Source organism: Oreochromis aureus, linkage group 16 (assembly GCF_013358895.1).
Source record: "Oreochromis aureus strain Israel breed Guangdong linkage group 16, ZZ_aureus, whole genome shotgun sequence".
Lineage (NCBI taxonomy): Eukaryota > Metazoa > Chordata > Actinopteri > Cichliformes > Cichlidae > Oreochromis > Oreochromis aureus.
In genome coordinates this window covers 26,092,033-26,112,603 of record NC_052957.1, presented here as the reverse complement: position 1 = coordinate 26,112,603, position 20,571 = coordinate 26,092,033, and the positions used below count along the sequence as shown (strand labels likewise).

The 20,571-nt window shown below is 40.9% G+C and overlaps 2 protein-coding genes across 3 annotated transcripts; both read left to right on the top strand.

The window, feature by feature from the left end:
* Positions 1-432: 432 nt before the first annotated feature.
* On the top strand, positions 433-2,546 carry olig2 (oligodendrocyte lineage transcription factor 2). Of its 2 annotated transcripts, none has more exons than XM_031732956.2 (2): positions 433-548; positions 959-2,546. In XM_031732956.2, the coding sequence occupies exon 2, from the start codon at positions 981-983 to the stop codon at positions 1,800-1,802; it is 822 nt and encodes a 273-aa protein (XP_031588816.1). In that variant the 5' UTR covers positions 433-548; positions 959-980; the 3' UTR covers positions 1,803-2,546. The 2 variants fall into 2 exon arrangements, with proteins under 2 accessions (XP_031588816.1, XP_039456355.1); XM_039600421.1 differs by lacking the exon at positions 433-548 and adding an exon at positions 719-766.
* Positions 2,547-18,834: 16,288 nt separating this feature from the next.
* olig1 (oligodendrocyte transcription factor 1) lies at positions 18,835-19,620 on the top strand. Its single transcript, XM_039599765.1, has one exon. It carries the CDS (start codon positions 18,835-18,837, stop codon positions 19,618-19,620), a length of 786 nt encoding a protein of 261 aa, XP_039455699.1.
* Positions 19,621-20,571: the final 951 nt, after the last annotated feature.

Genomic DNA, 20,571 nt, shown 5'->3' with positions numbered 1-20,571 from the left:
AAAAAAAAGGATACATGGAATTCAAGCACATTTTAAATGAAATTTAATCACAATAATAAAAAAAAGGTTTCTTATACGTCAGGCCAATTATTTAAAAAAAAAAAGTTTGATTTACTGTATTGCTTTTCCCTAATTATTTTTCACTTATAAAAGGGAAAGAAATGCGTCATATTCCATGGCTTATTGTAATAAAAATCCATCCATACAGGCGGGCCAATATTTTCACAAGAAGGGCCCATATGTAGGACGGAGTGTGTCTGATTTCACTTAATAGTGATACTGGGTGTTGGTAATTACATCAGGCTGGAGGTCCCTCCGTCAGCCTCCTCTCCCTCTCTCCTCCCTCTGCGCGGAGCTGATTGGTCGCAGGGAGGCAGCTTGGACAGAAACTGCGTTGTCCTGGTGACCCGGCCTCTGTGCACCCCAGCCCACTATAAAACCCCGCGGATGCGCGCAGGCGTGCCAAATGGGCTGTCAGATGCGACTTGGAGTAACAAGTGGATTTGACGTTTAGGTTTTTCTCTTCATCGCGCCTGCAAACACTCTCGGTAGGTGTTTTATTATTTATTTTCTGTTAGGTTATCCTGATAATTAGTGTCAGTATACACAGATTGTGTTTCTGCTTTAATTATTCTCAGAAAAAAAATAACCAGAAATAAAATAGGACGCTGATTACTGGCTGCTGCATATAAAAGATGGGGAACTCAACAAATAACTTTTATATGGTTTTCTTTCTTTTTCATTCTGTGATTGTGTTACATCAAAGGTAAATCACAAAGTTTCCTCTTTGTTAACATATTTTATGAGGCCTACATTGATTTAAAAATAATAATAAAACAATGAGCAGATTCTCATTATCAGAATCGAAATGGGTAAGATGAGCTTGGGTTGGTCGATATGTGGATTTGAGCTTTCAGTAAAGTAACTCAGAAGTTTACTTTTTTGTTGTTTTTTTCAGATTAGCGTGTGAGACCCGGATCATGGACTCAGATACAAGCCGCGTGTCAAGCAGACCGTCCTCTCCCGAGGTGGACGACATCTTCATGTCTACTTTGAAGAAGTCTGTGCACGGCTTCTCAGGCGCTGTGTCCTCTACGCAGAGTGACTCTCCGTCAGAGATCCCCGGTCTGCGTGGCCTCTCCGCCATCGACGAGGAGACTCTGTCGCTCCGGATGGCATCCAAGAAAGACCGTAAACTCCTCTCGGAGAACGAGCTGCAGGCGATCCGCCTCAAGATCAACAGCCGCGAGAGGAAAAGAATGCACGACCTCAACGTGGCCATGGACGGGCTGCGGGAAGTCATGCCCTACGCGCACGGACCGTCGGTGCGTAAACTCTCCAAAATCGCCACGTTGCTGCTGGCGAGAAACTACATCCTGATGCTGAGCAACTCTCTGGAAGAGATGAAGCGGCTTGTAAGTGAAATCTACGGCAGTAGCGGACACCACAGCAGCTTCCACCCGTCAGCATGTGGGACTATGACACACGCGGGGCCCGTGCCGGGACACCCGGCGGCTTCACACGCATCGCACCCCGGGGTACATCACCCTCTCCTCCCCTCGGCGGCTGTCTCCACTGCCTCTCTTTCCGCGCCCGGTATCTCCGCCGTCACCTCAGTCAGACCCCACCACGGACTTCTCAAAGCGCCCACTGCGAGTGCGGGGCCCCTGGGCAGCAGTTTCCAGCACTGGGGCGTTGGCACCGGCATGCCCTGTCCGTGCAGCATGTGCCAAGTCCCGCCTCCGCATGTGTCCAGCATGAGCACCGTCACCATGCCGAGGCTCGCCAGCGACTCTAAGTGACTCCAAGCAAAGCTGAACTTTTCTCCGGGGGGTGTTAAAGACTTATCTCCCAACTTTATCGAGCTTTTATTTATCTTTGTTGCCGAATCCGTTGCGTCAACGGAGGCATTTAAGACCAATGCATTGGTTTTCTTCACTGGGACTTTGGTGTTTTTGAAACTAATTCGGTGTTTCATAGTAATTAACCTCTGTTTTAACCGGTGTTTTCTTCACAGAGCTCCTGCAACACACACAAACGTTTTCTTGCGACTGGGAGTCGCTCATGGCCCAGATACGTGTTTCCATGCAGTTTGCTGAAGATCACATTTATTCCAAAAATACTTTCCCGTTCTGTGGTACCGCAGGAAAAAAAATCCCCAAAAGTTGAATCAAACCACAAATATAGGATGTAAATATGTAGACGGGCTGTTCTGTTTAAATAGTCGGAGATATATATTAGAGTCTTGTAAATGTCCAGGAAGACTCCGCCACCCCACCTCCTCACATCTTGCACCTGCTATAATTATTCTGTCCGCCTCATTCAATGCTCCTTTCCTTATTTTCTCCTCGGTAGGCTGTTATTCACTGTCAGACGCACACAGCGACCACTTCTTTATTTTTTTAATTACAAAAAAAATAAAAAATAAAAAATTTGAAAATGATATTTATTTACTTATTTTGGAGGGGACGTTCAGACGAATCTCTGATTATGTTGGGGTTTGAAATGTAAAATAAAGATGAATATTGAAATGAGAAAAACCTTTTGTGGTGGTTTTGTTTTTATTTGTTTTTCTTTTTTTGTGGATAAATACATTTAAAGGAGATTAAAAGCAGCATTTATAGCTTTTAGCAAGAGGGCAGTACTGAACAGGGTTATTCAGTATTATTACATAATAACCAGCGAAATTACACATCGTGTAAAACACAAACACAACTTGTTTTGTTTTCGTTTTTAAATTGTAGTTTTTAGACCTTCAAGGCCAATTAAACGTTTATCGTTGTGGGAACAAAAAGTTTTCCGCCAGGTAAAACACCTTAGCACTCTTAAAAAAAGTTTTTAGTTTTAATCAGTTTATTTTCATTATTATTCCATATAAAACCCAATCGGCTTAGATTCAGTTGTCAACCACAAAAACAAAAATAAAAAAATAAAAAATATAAACATATCGGCATTTAAATAATAAATCTCAGCCTAATTATTGGTGTTATATAAAAGCAGTTATGAGCATCTTATGAAAAAGGGCTTCATTAAAAAGAACAAGTTTGACTATAAACGTTTTCTCGGATATATAACAGAGAGCCCAAAGTAATTTTTCGTCATGTTATGAGCCAACAGCAATGTTGCCACATGAAAGAAACTTTTCAGAGCTGGTCTCTCCTGCTGGATGACAGTCATTGTTTGTAATTATTCACAGTTGTGCACAATGTGGCTTCAGCTGGTGGAGAATGAGCTTCATTCAGGCAAACAGTGGTGACTTTTAGCCCACTGACACCTGTCTGTCTGTCCAACTGAATGTTTCTTCCTGAACAATTCATCTGCTCACATGAATACTAATTTCCAACCTGTGCAGCAAGAATGTGAGTAAAATACAGCATTTGAAATAGCCACCTTCGCAAAGCAGGAGTGTAAACAGCCGCTAAAGATGAGCACAAAAAGCTCTTTTGGCAAAAAGAAGCCAGCGATGAGTAAACGCCGGTGGACTTTAGGAAAATGAAGCAGCTGCATAGCAGATTGTGCATGCTGTTGCAATATTTTCCAAAAGCTTTTGAAGCTGGAATGATATGACTAAATCTCTGAATATTCATGCATGCATTTGTTTATTCATCTCATTACTGGAATTGAATTATTCAGAGTCCTTCAGTGTTTTGTAGGACGTTCGAGAGGAAGAGGTAATTTGGCGCAATGCAACAAAAACAGTTTATTTACAGATAAGCTATAAGAAGTCATTGTTCCAAAGTTTCAGCGTATGCCTGTGGCTTTCCCAAAACTTGCATGCTCAATGCTTTGCTTTCAGCGTTGATACATCAGTTAGTACACTGCCATCTAATTTCTTTGGTATTTGAATCAGACCTCTCTACAGACTCTATCACCTTTCACATATTTCACAAGTTCCCTGGATTCTGTGTTTGTGTTTACATATTTCCAAAGTCCCAAGAAAAGAAGTATTTTTGACAAAACAGCTGTGTGTGAGGGGCACCTATGATTTGTAGGGAGTTCGGGTGCACTTACCTTTAGGTTGTCATTCTTTGAAAGCATGCATTTTAACTTTTGGTTTCTAATATCATTACTGACATCATCGCTATGGTGAGTCATACAACAATGAGAAAGTGTGCAAAAAAAAAAAAAAATCATCATCATCATAAACAACAGGCCAGTTGAGCACATCTGCACCTTTATTACACCTTTATTATTAATGTGTTTATTTTATTTTGTTTTATTTTATTTTATTTTATTTTTTAATTTAATTGTATTTTATTTTTTAAAGCAGTTCTGCCTGAAAGCCTGAAGATCTTTGTCTTTCATTTTTGGTTTTTAGTCTTGTGAACTTGCATTCTATTTTTGTTTACAGTTTTTTTTACTAGTATTTATAATAGTAGATCCAATTCTTCTTCTCAGTTGACATCATTTTATTTTAGACTTTGGCATAAAGAGATTTACAGTTTTTTTTAGTGGCACATACAGCACTCGGAAACATCTGCTTTTCCTCAGGGGTCCCAACACCAGAGCAGTCTAAGCACCATTTGTCAGAGCAAAATGCAGTTAACATGGATTAAAAAGTGTTACATTTCAAAAATAATTAGAACGCCCCCCACACACCCACCCACACCCACCCACACCCACCATCCCATTACTCTTCTGCCTCTGTCTCAGTTACAGAGCAAAAGATATTTGCTGAGTTTTGCTGATTAGTTTGTTGCTAGTATATAACAAATGGCACCGTATGAGAACTACAGTTAAATCACAAAATAAAGGGAAAAAAGTTTTGCAGTGAACTGTTAAACTTTGCACACACACACACACACACACACACACACACACACACACACACACACACATAAGATATACGTGCTCACAGCATGGTAAAGGAAGATACTGTGGACTTGAATAGATATTCAAATAGGCAACAATGACATGTTATGTTCACTACATGAATACTGACCTGTGGTAGCAGCTAAGTTCCTCCCAAAATGTGCTTTTTAAGGAATATTTACTGTTTTGGAGATGGGATCAGAACATAACGCAAAGAGTGTCGTTACTCTTAATGCATCATAACGCTTTAGTCCCAGGTAGATTCACACAAAGATGCTGTGCTGTCCTGTTTAAGAGAAAAAAATCATATTAGAAGGAGGTGTTGTGGCAAATGAATGAATGCCTTTATTGTTACTGCATATACAAGAAAACCTGTTGTCTCTCTTGAACAGGTACAGTTCACAAAATTTTCAGGCAGTTCATGGTTCATATCCCGTGTAAGAACTTGAGTTTTGTTTTTAATCACTGTTATCTTTGTTTTTGTTTCACATTTTGTTAGTTTTTCAAGATCCATCCAGACAAACATGTCCCTAAAGTTAAAAGGGAAGCTCACTGGGTAGAATCTCTTCAGCTCTGCGTGAACGTTCTGGCCAATAGCAGCTGGGCTTCATGTCCTAGTGTCTGGATTTGAATAAACAGCTTCTTATCCACTGTTGGTGGCAGGCTGACTTATCCATTGGTGCTGAGAGTGTGAGGTTGATTCTGTGACAGTTTAAATATTCATAACTTTGGACAGAAGGGGAGCCATCAGTCTTACACTGTTGTAACTGGATTTAAACCTTCCTGAAAACACTGCACAGATGTACACCCTTTCAGCACCGCGTATCATGTTGTGTTAGCCGAAAGGATTAAACATTGGTGGGATGCATCAAAGGTGGCGGAAAAACAGAAAGAGAAACAGAGTCTATGATGGAGAAAAGGAGGAATAAGAGAGAGAAGATAAACAAACAGAGAAGCTGTCAGAGACAAAGGCAGGATTTAACTCTAACAAGAAAATAGATGGAGCTCTAAGGTAAATATGAGACCTCAGAGGTCACCCTTTCCCATGGGACTGGTGTTTATTCCAACAGCTTCATCTGCTCAGTTCTTACCAGCATTAAACCACTGATGGACTCTAACACACCAAGAGACAGTCACTGTATAGATAGATAAGCAACAAGTGGTTGCTTAGCTGTAAATGTAGCATTTTTAATGCTACTTAAAACAATTGAATGATGACCTTATTGTACATCAATAAGAAGAGAAAGTGTGCAGTTTGATTTTTTTTTTTTTAGCGATAAATACTTTTCTAATGTTATTCTGATGCATTATTAAAACCTCAACCACACTATGAGGAAGTTGTTCATAGCAGCATATCAGCATTTATGTCATGATGTCACTGTTAACCAGGAACTGGATACCTACCTTGTTTCAAAGTATTTACACATGTTTTCCACTCACACCAGAGCAATGGGAAGTGAGGCTAAGTTTGATAATTTTGTGTTTTATAATTGTACTGATTTACTACTGAGTTTTAGAAAAAAAAGAAGTTTTTTTTAAAGATTAATATTCATTTTTATTTAATTTTATTTATATAGCAGCAATTCACAACAATAGTCACCTCAAAACCCCTTTTTTTTACATCGTAGGGTAAAGAACGTGCAATATAAGAAAGAAAACCCCAGCAGTCAGGTGTCCCCCCCCTATGAGCAACCACTTGGCGACAGTGGGAAGGAAAAACATTCTTTAAACAGGAAGAAACCTCCGGCAGACCGAGGCTCAGGGAGAAGCAGCATCTGCTGCTCAGGGGAGGGAGACAGAACAAGAGACACACTGTGCAAGAGAGGCAGAGATTAGTAATAACTAATTATTAAATGCAGAGTGTGCAAAACAAAGGTAAATGAAGAAGAAACACTGCATCATGGGAAGCCTCCAGCAGCATACGCATATTGCAACTAGGGGATGATTCTGGGTTACCTGCTCCAGCCTGAACTGTAAACTTTATCAGAAAGGAAAGTTTTTAATCTTAAAAGCAGAGCAGGTGTTTGTCACCAAAACCCAAACTGGGATTATGTTTAATCAGTACAGTTATATTAATTAGTAAATGTTTAAACACTATATTCACAGTTACCATTACATAGGTAATTTTACTAAATAAATCAGTAGGTTGTGCTACACTGAAAAAGGTGTGTCCATGTCATTAAGTTGAATTGAAATTTTACATTGTTGCAATGGAAAATTGGGATTTCTGGTTTGAAACTGTTTATTTCACTTTACCTAAAATGAAAAATTACTTACCATGGAAACAATCTACAGAAACAATTTCCTCTAAAGTAACTATGTACTTCAAGTCAAAGGTGATGGTGTCACATGACGTCACTCGGCGCTGATTCCGGTGTCCGCCATCACCACGCTTCAGCAGTGAAGTATGTACAGTAAGTACAATGCCAGTGTTAGTCATCAAGGACACTCTGCAGCCACCACATGCAGGTGGAATTGTCACTAATGGTGTGAAATTCCTTAATGAGTCGTGATCAATCGCGCGTGCACGTGCTATGCTATTTGGTTTGATCTATACTTGCAACTTGAGCGATCCTAGAAGGTTCAAATACACCTTTGATGCACTGCAGAAACTGTTCATGGAGATAGAAATAAAGAAAGTGACACGTGGAGTCTGTAGTCTCAGCGTCAATCTCTAAGCACTGGATCAGCCAAAGAGACATGTAGACACAGACACACTCCAGGGAAGAGTAAAGAATGTATTAGATTGTAATGGGAAGGAAAGACTTTAATTTGACTGAAATTAGAAAAACAGTATCTGATTTTTCCCCCCTTTTCTTCATTGTTCAAAGAATTCTGTCTGTCATATTCATTCATATTCATGTTTTAAAGGCGAGAGTTTCAATTCAGCATATTTTTTGAAGAAGTTTAAAAGGTTGAGAAGGGGACAAATTTTGTGTTTTTTCTTTTTTTCTTTTGCAACTGTTGTGTAGATACTGAAGACTTCAGTGCTTTATTTTATTTTATAATTTGTATTGTATTTTTTGTACATAAAAGGCAGCCTTTGTTTTCAAAATGCACCATATTACATTTTGTCCTTCAAAAGAGAATGCGTCTTTATTTCTAGTAGGTTGATTGTGATGTGAAAATTGTGGTTTAACCTTAAAGAAATCAGCTTTTGATTGTGGTGAATTTTATGTAATAAAATAGATTTTTGTGAAGGTTTACTAAGTAATATTTAAAATGAGGACATAAGAAACCCATTTTCAGTTATGTGTAAGTAGAAATTGTGTTTTATTATGCTGACCAAAACGTATAAGTTGAAAATACTGTAAAACAATTAGAAAGTTTCAATTAACTAAGCCCAAAGAACAAATGTACTTGGAGCAAAACTGTCAGGTTGTTGTACCAAAGTGAAAAAAGGGTTTAAGATCTTTGGAATTACTTTTTGTTTTGTTTTTTTGTTTTCATGTACAGTTATGATTCTGGAAAATTAAATATAATTGACTTATTTAAGAAAAAATTACAGTTTCAATCAAATCACAGTTATTTTTAAAAGTCAATTCAAAGTAACATTTCTTTTTCAGCTGTCTGGAAGTGTATAAATTTAAGAAGGTTTTTCATTCGTAATGAGGAGCCTTATGGTGGAAACCATCATAACGTGGTCAGCATTAATAAAAAAAGACTGTGGGTTACTGGATTACTTCTGGGTAAGATAGGCTTTTGCAGTGGTCTGCATGTGCAGATACTCTGATAAGTTGGTCATTCAAAGATACAAGTGAACTAAGTGTGAAAACAAGAAATCAGCTCTTGCATGATGTTTCTATGTTTTACATCATATATTGTCCAAACCAGTAACCAGGTATATTATACAGTCCTGTGTAAAGAGATGTATCATATTCAAAACTGACTGAAGGACAATCAATCTGTACACTGAGGGTGTAATACTTCTTCTGCTTGGAGCATGTCAATCAGAAGATGTGCTAGACCCTCAGGTTTGCTTTCATTGCACTAAAAAACTGAGGTTAGCAGTAGGGCAGCTGAAACAGAAACTGTAATGTGCTGGGTCAAATGGTGCTCTGCATACTCACCCACTTGCCTGTGCTGACAAGTACGACTGCATTGAATAAACTATCAGCATCCAGTGACAAAAAGTTAGGTGTGGAACCCTGCAAATGGCTGCAATGTTGGCTATGTCTCCGAAATGAAGGAACAATAGAACCAGGGTATGTTATCAAAACCAATTTCAATGCCAGCGCTAGCTAGCTAGCTAAAACTTGGGAGATTTGTAACAGGCATTAGCATTACATGTAGTGTTGTTTGTTGTTTAAGAGTGACAAAGTGTACTAAAAATGTATTAGTTGGCTGCTCTAAACGTTGCACATTTTGCAAGGCATGTTCATCAAGTCTACCGACAGAAATGCTGAACTGAGACTGAGGGACTGTTAGCCTTTGAATCAGAGCCCCTTCCTGTGAAGTTAAACATCTATTTGATTTGTTTTGCCATTGTATTTTTATGCTAGACCGCTCTGCATACCGCAAGAAAAACTATGAAGTTGTGGAATTGAGTAGCATTCATACATATATTTATGTGAAATTCTTAAAAACCCCAGAGTGGTGCTTGTCTTTACTTTTGTGTGTACATCCGATAATCTACGAAGAGCAGCAGATGAACTCTTCGATTGGGTGGATCAATGCATTTAGTAAAAGCCCAGTGGGACAAAGACAGAAGGGAGAGAGAGAATGAGTAAAGGAAAATGAAAGAAACAAAGCGAGAGAGCAGAAGATCCATTGAGTGTGTTTTTTTGTGGCTGAAGAATTGTCCTCAGTGGCTTTGAAAGGGGGGATAATCCTGTCAAGTAAGCAGACCTTTGGATATTCATGACTGGCCGAGCAGCTCCGCGGACTGAAGGAGGACACAGCCAGGATGGGATTAAACATCAAAGTGAATCTGAGGAGGGCCGGACTGGGATATGAATTAGCCATCGCAGAAACACAGAGGTCTCAGAGGGGTGTGATGGGGTCCAGAGGGGACCAGTTGTCTGGTGGTTGGATAGCACTTTGAATGATTCCAAGATGAGGGTCTCCTAAATCCATTCAGGAGAATGATATGCTATGGTGTGTGCACCTGTCACCTATTATAAGATATGTACATACATACATACGAAGAAATATCAAATATAATGACACATTCATTTTCATTGCTGTTATCCCTGTGTCTTTTGAGCTGTTGATTAGGAAAGTTTAGGTTGATGGATGATCAGGTGATCAGAGAGCAGAAGATCCATTGAGTGTCTCCGTTGGCGAGTTAACGCAGATCACCCTGTGCGTGGGGCTGGATGGTGCTAACGCATTAACGAGCTAACCGTGTTAACGTGTTGACGCCATGCAGCCACATGCACGGGGCGATCCGTGTTAACTCGCTAACGGAGATTTGCCGCGTTAACGTGGTTATGGCGTTAACGTCATTTTAACAAGATTAATGCTGACAGCACTAGTTATTATTAATCTCTGGTTCTCTTCCACAGTGTATCTTTTGTCCTGTCTCTCCTCTCACCCCCAACTGGTGTTGGCAGATGGCTGCCCCTCCTTTAGTCTGGTGCTGCTGGATGTTTCTTCCTGTTAAAACTGATATTTTCCTTCCCACTCTCGCCAAGTGCTTGCTCATATGTGTTGGTCTGATTGTTGTGGTTTTCTGTATTGGAATTCTGTGTTGCTGTCTTGACCTTACAATATAAAGTCCCTCGAGATGACTGATGTTGTGAACTGGCGCTATGTAAATAAAATTCAAATGAATTGAATTGAAATTCAAACACTGTTGAAGGGAATCTGTGTTTTTCCTGATTGTGTCTCTAAAGTCGCTCTGCTTACGAAAAGTGCTGCGAGTTTTGTCTGCACACAAGTGATAATTATCTTGAGAAATTTTTTCTGCTCCCTATTTTCTCACATCTTTAAAAAATTCTCACGTTTTATTCTCATATTGTGTGACTTTCACTCTGAGATACCCCGTGAATTATGTTCCATATGGTTTGCTGACCATGTCACGCTTGCGTCTGTTCCCTGGCATTGGTCCTGCCAGCTCTGACTGCTGCTGGCAGCTGGGACTTTTGGACAAAGGGACTCACCCTGACAGGAATCAGGGAAACTAAAGTGATATTGAGACACATACACACCAGGTGTCCTGCAGTTGGCTAGAAAGGGTCAGATCTACACTGAGACCTTTGTCACTGTAAGAAGCAGTGTGCTTGCTTTAAAGTGAGTAATATCTTAGAAAAGTATTCAATTTACATTAAACACCTTTTACATTAAGATTAGATCAATTTAGATTTGCCATGAATTTGATTAGTTTAAGAAGGTTTTTTGTTATCTTAGCAGATTTTTCGCTTAAAACAAGGACATTTCACTTCTTGAAGGTACACATTAGAGTGATTAAAATGGTCTGATTTGAGCAAGTTTGAAATTTGCTTCTAATTTCAAGGTATTCAGGCTTAAGCAGAAAGGCTCTGTATATTATGTCACATGTGGTAACTCATGAATAATAATTTAGAATAATTTGAATAATTTCAAATTTGAGAAAATTGAGAAAATTTCTTCACAATGATCAAAGCATGTGCCGGATAAACTGTGTCTATAAACGCCAGAGATCAACACAAGATGCAACGTAGTCCCTTGAACTTTACACCCAAACACACTGTAGTTGTTCTTAATAAATCAATCATAAACAAGCCCATGATTTCTCACAAAATGATCAGTATTGGGCTTTTTACTGGGCTGATGACACACTGTCATGGCAGCTGGGACCTTGGTTTAGTTAATTAGGCGATTAGATATGATTTCAACACAAATGTTTATTGAGATAAGAGATTATCACTGGAAGCTGTGTTGGGTAACTCGTTACTTGTTGCATTGCAACATTACAGCCATTAAAAAGTAATTGGTCATGGTACTGAATCAATTCCTGAGAAAACTAACTTTACTTTACTTTACTTTGCTGGAGCACTTTTACTCCCGTTTGTAATTAACTGGCAGTGAAGAGCTAAGAAAAGCTAATAGTGTTTTCCCGTATCAAGAATCCCACTTTGTGTTGAATGCTAACATCATTACATGTTTAGCTTAATCCTCCAGAATAAAAACAACTAGCTTCAAAGCTGCCTTTCTATGGTTTGATGACTTGGCCAATCAGCTTCAGTGCAGTCCTGCCACCATAAGATGTTTTATTAACTACAACCCCTATTTGTCAAGTTACTGAAGCCTGCTATCATGTTGCGCTGCAACATATGTCAGCTCTCCGAGTTGTTGCTTCCCTGGGGTCGGCAGTTTCATAAATCAAATTAGCAGCACATACAGAATGGCTGTCACCTGATTAGCTAAAAAAAACCCCTGAAGGCGAACACTGTACGTTTTTGCATTAAATTGACCATTTATTTAATCAAATGGTTAAAAAAAGGAGATGTATCAGTCACTTCTCACTCTCATTATCCCAGTAGTTAATTGTCCTCAGTGGGAGGCCAGACCTAAGTTTGGGAAACATCTGTGACAAACCTGCTGCGGTTTGAAGAGAGTGGAGGCTGAATAGGAAAGGAAAGTGGCTGCTTCAGTCTGATCTCTGCCGTCCTAGTGGGGATTTTAATGCGCTGAGAGTCTGTGAGGAGCAGGAGCACTGTAGGAGGTGAATGAGCTGAGGAGGAGGTTGTAAGGCATAGGAGAGAGGGGGGAGGGGGAAGGTAACTGTGTGTGTGTGTGTTTGGATACAGGGTGTAGGCTAACAGATGTGTCCATCAAAGAATCATCTTACATCCAGTACATCCATCTGCCACCCCGACATGACAAGATTTGGAAAAATTGAAAATCAGTTGTGTTAAGTTTCTTGTGATCAGCTGGTGGGGAAAACACAGAACTTTCACAATCCTGAATTTGAAACAAGTTTCCTATGATTCAAAGTTTCCCATGATCCAAAGTTTCCCATGATCCAAAGTTTCCCATGATTTAAAGTTTCCCATGATTCAAAGTGTATGAAACCTACATTTTTTTACTCTTAGGTAAGAGTGTGGCAAAGAGGGGTGATCAAAGTGCTGCACACCTTCTTCCCCCACTAGTGTCATGCAGTACGTCCTGGTGAGTTCCTGTGGTGTTAACTGGTCATCTGGAAGATGTGTTCCTTGCACCGTGTCCTGCTCCTGCCTTGTGGTGTCCCAGTTGGCTGACCATAACACATTACCAAAAGGGAGGCATCAAGGGACAACGACAATGTGAAAACAGATGAATATAAAGACTCCTGTTTCTTTTTTGTTCTGTGCTTCCAATGATTGTTACAAAACTGCTAAGTAATGCACTTCAAAGCTACAAATCTTCAAAGTGCTACCTATGAAAGAAATACGATCAGATTACATGTTATCTGCCACGATCTTTACACAGCTAGAAAGAAAACATGACTCAATGAAGGATGTTCACAACAGCCAGTTTGGTGATACACCGTGCATTACATTGCTCTTACTGTAGTTACACTTCAGTTAGTTGTGAATAGCATCTGATCATCGACTGCATGTCTTTGTTTTTGCATTCATAGTTTTAAGCTTATAATTGTAGTAAAGTTACTTTTTTTGTTTTTACTGATAGAGCATCATCATCTAACATCCAAAACTAAAACCATGTGGTCCATTTTAAACTAAACTACATTCAACCACTAAAATACAAAAGAAAAAAGCTTGTTAGATTTACGAGAGAAGTTTTTCCTTCCTGTCCCACATCACAAATATGCCGTTCCAGCTGCTAGTCTTTACTCTGTTGTCTCTTTTCTTTTGAGAGTAGTGAAGACACATGTCATCGTCTTCCCTCCTTCTAGCTTTGTCAACTACTTCTTTGCAGGAAGTCTAATTTCTGGGACATGCATCCTCATCCATCATACTGCTATGGCCTTTCACTTTAACAGTGACTTTGGTCGCACTGCACCGCCCTCCATACAGATGGGGATAACCTCTGAAAACCCTCCCTTGGCCTTGCACCACTAATATAACCTAAGAAGAACTATCTCAACCAGCTCCCACACAACATTTAGACATAAACTGTTGTGCTCCTGCCCTCAGTCACTTGGGCCGAAGAAGAAAAAGCTGTGTGTTTGACTCTGGACAAGGATTCCTTAGTATGAGTGAATCCATCATTGTCACGCTTAAATAGGATCGGGGGTTTTAAGGTTACTTTGTGTTGGTGGGTGGGGTGGGTTAACTAACACTGTCCTATTAGCAGACACTCTACAAATCCCCCTTGGCATTGTTTCAGAGAGAAACATCTGCTATAAGAATAGACAATCGCTATGGAAGGTTACATTTGGGGTCATTGTAAATGACCACAATGAAAGGGTTAAGTACTTTTATTTGACAGCTGCAAACAAAACAAGTGTAACCTTTGGGAAAACAACATCAACAACAACAACGGAGTTATCCTAAAAGTCATTTAGATTAACAGCAAAGACCAGGATAATGCAGAAATGGAGCGATCCTGTGCAAAACCCCCAAAACGTGAAACAGTTAAAGGTGTCAATGAAGCAGTTAGCAGCATGAAATATGAATGTGGTAAATGTCCATCTGTATTTAAACAGCCGTGACCAACTGAGCGTGTGCAGCTATTGAAAGTGAAGCGTTTAGGCTCTCTTTCACAAAGGGCCCAAGGGCTAAAACCTTCCACCCCTTCCACCATCATTATCCCTGCCACACTATGATCAGCACCAAATGCCGACTATCCCAGGCCAGCGCTCACAAAGCATGCTGGGAAGGACAAAAGCAGACCTTCAGCCGATTGGTTCCACCTTATTAACAGCTTGTAATCTTCTCATGTCTTTGGCTAGGCCTCACAGAGCAGGAGTTAGGGCCAATAGATGAGTGTGTCCTCCGTCTCTGCTTTGATGCAGAGCAGCCTTCTCCCTCTGAGAACTCCTGCTCTGTTATATTTCCATTGTGGCTGCTGCACCTGTTTGTCCGCGGGGACACATGGAGAAAATCAGTCACTGGCAACTGTTAATTTCTCATTAGGCTCTTTTTTTTTTGCACATTGTAAACAGAAGACAGTTTTGGTTTGAAATGCTTGCAGCAGGTGCGCCTCATCTAATGGTTTAGCTGGCTGCAGTTTCAAAAATGCCATAAAACAGAATTTTATTTTTCTTGTAAACCAAAAACATGCAAATATGGCAGGATCAAGGCAACATTTGCTGATAATTTTTAATGCTGTGAATTTGAGGACGTACCAGGTGACCGACTAAGATTTATCTCTTGCACACTATATTTGAAGTTAGCATGTGGCTGGGTTAGCTTAGTGCACATTGATAAAATAACGATCAAAATGTTTTAATATACTGATAATGAGGTCAACTCCGACCTCAAAAAACCTCATTCAGAAACTAAAAACACAATAAGTCCTTAAAAAAAAGGAAGAAAAGAAGACCAGTCCTGGCATGATGCAACAAATACTTCAACACTGATCAACACTGTAGCAACAAGCCACCTCAGTTTGGTAATCTTTCCCTTTACGTTAATAGCGGTGGATTAGTTTAAGTGAATTTATTTAATTTGGTCTTGATTCCTAGCACAAGAGCTGTTTAAGGTAAACATTGTGAGTTTAGTAAAATTCTAAAACCTTATGACTATTAAAAAGAAACAAATACACGAAAACAATTGCTCACAGTAGTGGAGATCCGTGGCTTAAGAATCAAAACTTAAGACAAAACCTTGTGTTTGTTACAGTCATTTTGTAAACTTGTTTCTTCTCCGTAATCACACATAAGTGACTTTAGTTAACGTTGCCCGCCCCCCCCCCAAACAACTGAGTTCATAACCTTTTTTTTTTAGCGGTATCACATTGGGTGTATTTTTCATCCTGTATAAGGGGATAAATTAACCCAGGAGTTTGGCTGAGGTGTCTTCCTGTCTGTCAGCCGCAGGAAATGGCTGCACACAGACGAGGCATTTAGCTCCCAGGTGCAGACCCCACATTGGACAGCCTTACCCAGATGGATAGTACTCCTTCTACCATAAAGACACTAGTCTTCCCCCTGCCCTGAAGCCACCAGTGCTCCTGCCCTGGTCCAGCCTCATCAAAAGGGAGGCGGATATGCTGTGCTACAGCCCCAAATCAAGCTCACTTTTCTTTCCCTTGTAAGTAGTGGAGAAAAAGTGGGGGAAGTGCACACTATTCTGGTAGACACCAGCTTCTTTCTTTCTCCTCTTTTCTGACTTCTGTATGCGTGGCTCCTTGCAGGTGTCCCTTTTTTTTTTCTCCGCTCTTGACACAGAAACGATCCCAAAATTCAGTCAAAACCATCACGGCTCATTTTCTTTCATTACTCAGTTTATTACCTCTCATTGTTACACGGGCACTAGAAATCAAATTGAACTCAGAGGAACGCACACACACACACACACACACACACACACACACACACACACACACACACACACACACACACACACACAGATGCACACACATTCATTCTGGCTGCCTGCACTCTGTTCTCCTGCAGGTGCGAGGGCCATCCGCCTGGCCCTTTTCATGAAGCCCTCTCTTTCCTGTCCGTCTGCAGCCGTCTATTCAGCTTCAATCACAACACCAGCCGGACCACTGGTGAGGAAGGGAAGCGCCTCCACACACATCTTTTACTTCTTGAGCGACAAGAGAGGAGCGGCCGGGAAAAAAGAAAGGCTCTTCCTCCTTTGCATCTCCTTCTGCTTTCATCATAAACAACTTGCTTTCTGTTTGTAACGGTGCTGTCCTCCCCCCCCCACTTTCACCCCACACCCCACCTCAGATGCGGCTTTACAAGGAGCAGTAGGGGGGGGGAGTGCAAAAAGAGGACGGCCAGGCTGACTGTGCAACAAAGTGATGCAGAGGTCTTTTTGTGGCTCATGAATGGTACATTTGAGGTTTCCAGCCTTGCTCGGTGCCCCAAGCCAGCTTCACCTGTGGTTGGAGTCAATTGGCCTGTTGTGTGCCTGCCTGGAACCATGCCCAGTTCTCTGCCAGCCAATTTGGTTAGTGTAGCCACTCCGAACAGAACAACAATAACCTCCACCTCAAAACCATCAATTAACTTCCCACACACAATAATGTATCCATTCACTGTTTGCCAAAACTGTTTTCTGACACGATTAATGCCCGGGCTAATAGTGCTAATACCTGCTCTCTGTCACTTAACACAGTACTGATGATGTTAATGGCCTCCAAGTTGTTTAATGGCTCTAGAGGTACATTCCATTAAGCTCATAATGATGTGTCTTTTTGTTTGTGCTCTCAATTAAGTTTCACATAAAGAAAAAGTAAAACCAACATTACTTGTGCCATCAGGTAGCACAAGTCTCAGGCACGGCTAATACTGCATTCACCATTCTAGTATTTAACACCCTGGGTTCTTGGTCACTGGTTGCATTTTCTTGGAGCCTTTATTAGGCTTTGCCATTTTCTGTTAACCATGTATGTCTGTGTAAATCTGTTTATTTAACTTCTTATTTCATTTTACTGAGATTTCAAATGCTGACCACAGAGGTGACCGATAACAGTACCAAGTAAAGGTCAAATTTATGACAATATTCTGTTAATTCCCTAGCTTGCATGCAATGAGCCTGTCTGCAGTACTGAGCTTCTTAAAGGTCTCAGAGTCCTGATTGCCTTTATTCACTTTTGTCTAAGACACGCTGGAGAAAGGACCATTCATTTGTGTTCTTGTAAAAGTGCTTCTTTGTTTTTACTCACACGTGTACATGTGCATACCCGCACCGGCCACACACGTCAAACACATTAAACCCTGAATCAGACGGCTTACAGCAGCAGGAGACGCACCAGGTGCCACTCCTGTCAGCTAAGAGCAGGAAGCTGACAGTACAATTCTTAGTGGTTCACCAAGGAAAACTGAAAAATGTTGCTCGGGGTCTGATGAGACTCGAATTCTACTGTGACATTCAGTTGACATGGTCAGAATTTGACATAAACTACATGAAATCATCGCTCTAACTTGGAATGTATCAGCAGTTCAGCTTGCTAGTGGTGGTGCAGAAGCATGTGGGATATTTGACCATCATTTAAATCCCACAGCATACCTGTGTTTGACACAATAATGGACCATGTCACAAAACTCAAATCATCTCAAACTTGTCCTTAGCATGACAGTGCGTTCAAGGTAGTCAAATAATCACCGTCACCAGATGTAAGTCCAACAGAGCACCTTTGGGATGTGGGAATGGCAGATTCTCTGCAGCAATTGTGTGATGCTGTCACGTCAACATGGGCCAAAATGTCTGAGGAATGTTTCTAGCACCTTGCTGAATCAGTGCCACAGAGAAATAAGCCATTTCTGAAGGTAAAAGGGGGTCTAAGCCATTACAGCAAGACATACCTAAAAAGTGTACAGACAACTTTGTTAAGTGAAGACAGCAGCTCAAAGGTTATATGAAAACAGTAAATGTCAGACCAAGACAGGTTTAGTTTAGTGTTGTTGTCCTTATGTTTAACTTCTAATATCCTGTCTTACACTGACCCAAATATTCAGTGAGCTTGTGGTGGTGTTCTTCGGGTGACAACCTGCTTGTTTCTCATTTGACTGTCAAAAGTCAGAAAGTTGGATGTGCATATGTACATTTGTAAAGAGCACATGGCGTGTCGGGGAGGAGGAGAGCTGAGGTGGGGGCATGCGAGGGGATCATTTAGCTCACTTCTCCACTGTGTGAGCCGTCATTCTTGCCTCGCGCAGCTGTGGAAATGAGATAAAACCGGGGTGCCACTTTAGAAAGCTCTCATTTGCTCACTACTCTGGAGCCAGAAACCTCAGGAGTCAAAAGTCACTGTGCTGGATGGCAGCTTGCAGTCTTCTGCAAACAAAGGGGAAAGCAACAGGTGGAGGGAATGACAATTAGATTTTACAGCTTGTGGATTTTTCTTTTTCTTTTAAAGTTTGAGTAAAGTGGGGTTTTTTTTACTTTGACTGTTAAATTCTTTTTTGGCTTTTCTCTCAAACTTTATCTTTGGCTGAAGTCTTCACCGGATTGCAGCTCTTCTTAGGAGACTATGAATGTGCTGCCAAACCCAGTAATCAGAGGCCGAGAGCAGTCGCTACCTCTCTGTGGCTCTGGGTCTGCCCAGGACTTATCCCACTGCCCTCCAGGTTTCAACCTGAGCTCTCGCCTAAACCCTGCACCGATGCTTGGCCTCGCGAATGGCCAGAGATCAAGCAAACCTCAACGGGAGCTGAGCCCTGAGGAGCAGCAGGAGCTTCGGAGAAAGATCAACAGCAGGGAGAGGAAGCGGATGCAGGACTTAAACATTGCTATGGATGCTCTGAGGGAGGTCATGGTGCCTTATGCCTCCTCGCCTTCATCTGCTTCCTCTCACTCCCACCAACATGGAGCAACTCCGGGCCGCAGACTCTCCAAGATCTCTACCCTGGTTCTAGCCAGGAACTATATCCTCCTGCTGGGTTCATCTTTGCAGGAGATGCGGCGGCTGCTGGGGGAGGTAAGTGTAGGTATGGGGGTGACCACAGGACCAGTCCCCCGGCTGCTGCTTGCAGGAGGGTGGCCCCTCATCTCCAATCCCGGTCAACTCCTCCTCACCCAGGAATCCCTCCTCTCCTCAGCAGCCTCCTCCTCCTCTTCATCATCATCATCTCCCTCCAGTTCTTCGTCATCTGCAGGAGCCAAATGCCCCATGCTTTCTCCAGGTCCCATGGAGGCCCCACTGGCCCCCATGCAGTGGAGCTCTGCAGGTGCTCCAGCAGGGTCGCTGTGTCCCTGTGGAGTCTGCAGACTGCCCAGATTCAATCACTCCACTCTAGCTCCCAGATTCCCAAAGTGACATTGAAAGTTGAAGGAGATCGCCGAAGAATGGACTTGATGACTGTTGTGTGTATGCAGCATTTTTTATATGAATTGTTATTTTTCTAACATTTTTAACATGTTTATGATATGTTACTACACTACTCACGCTTATCATTTGACCCTTTTAAAAAGCATGATGGAAGTATTCTTCTTTTATTCATTTTTTTTCTCACTCTCACATTGCTCTGCATATTAGCTATAAACTGTAATGACTGTGTGCATGATACATGTAGCTACAGTGTTGTGCTGCAGCAGAGGCTGAATAACATTGTTGGCATAAGACTATGAAATCCTGGCTTATTAGTTTGCTTTCAGTTTTACTTAAAGCTTGAAAAAAAACTTGTTTATGTCATGATTTTATTTATCTTTCTGTGACCTTATCAGTGTTTCAAATTTAATGGGCTCCACACCAATCACTTTGTGAGTCTTGATGTAGCAGATTTGCTGGATTTCTCAGTTTTGAACCCTGAGTTTTGATAACTGGAATGTGCACCACAATAAATAAACAACAATAAACTCTTGATGTTTGAAACCAAGTCTTTAGTAACTTTATAATACTTCAAACTTTAAGAAATGTCTGTATTCCAGTTTGAAGGTTCATATTAGCTGATTGTTGCATTAGAGGCAGAAGGAAGAGGAAAGGAAGTGTCCAGTGGTGTCAGAAAGAAGGAAGTAGCAAATAGTACAGACCTTACTAGCTAGTATGCATATTAAAAAATAAGTGGATTTATTATCCCACAATGCATTGCTCATTGCACCAAAAAAGTCAAAAGAAAAAATTAAACTACTGTTAAACTGAGTACAGATGCGCAAGACTGCAAGAAAGCTAAGAACCAATCAAAGTTTATTGTGTGGTGTTTTTCAGACATGTGCTTCAGTCATTAACTTTTCTAGACATTACCTGTGGAAGTTGGAAATATCAGAGGCT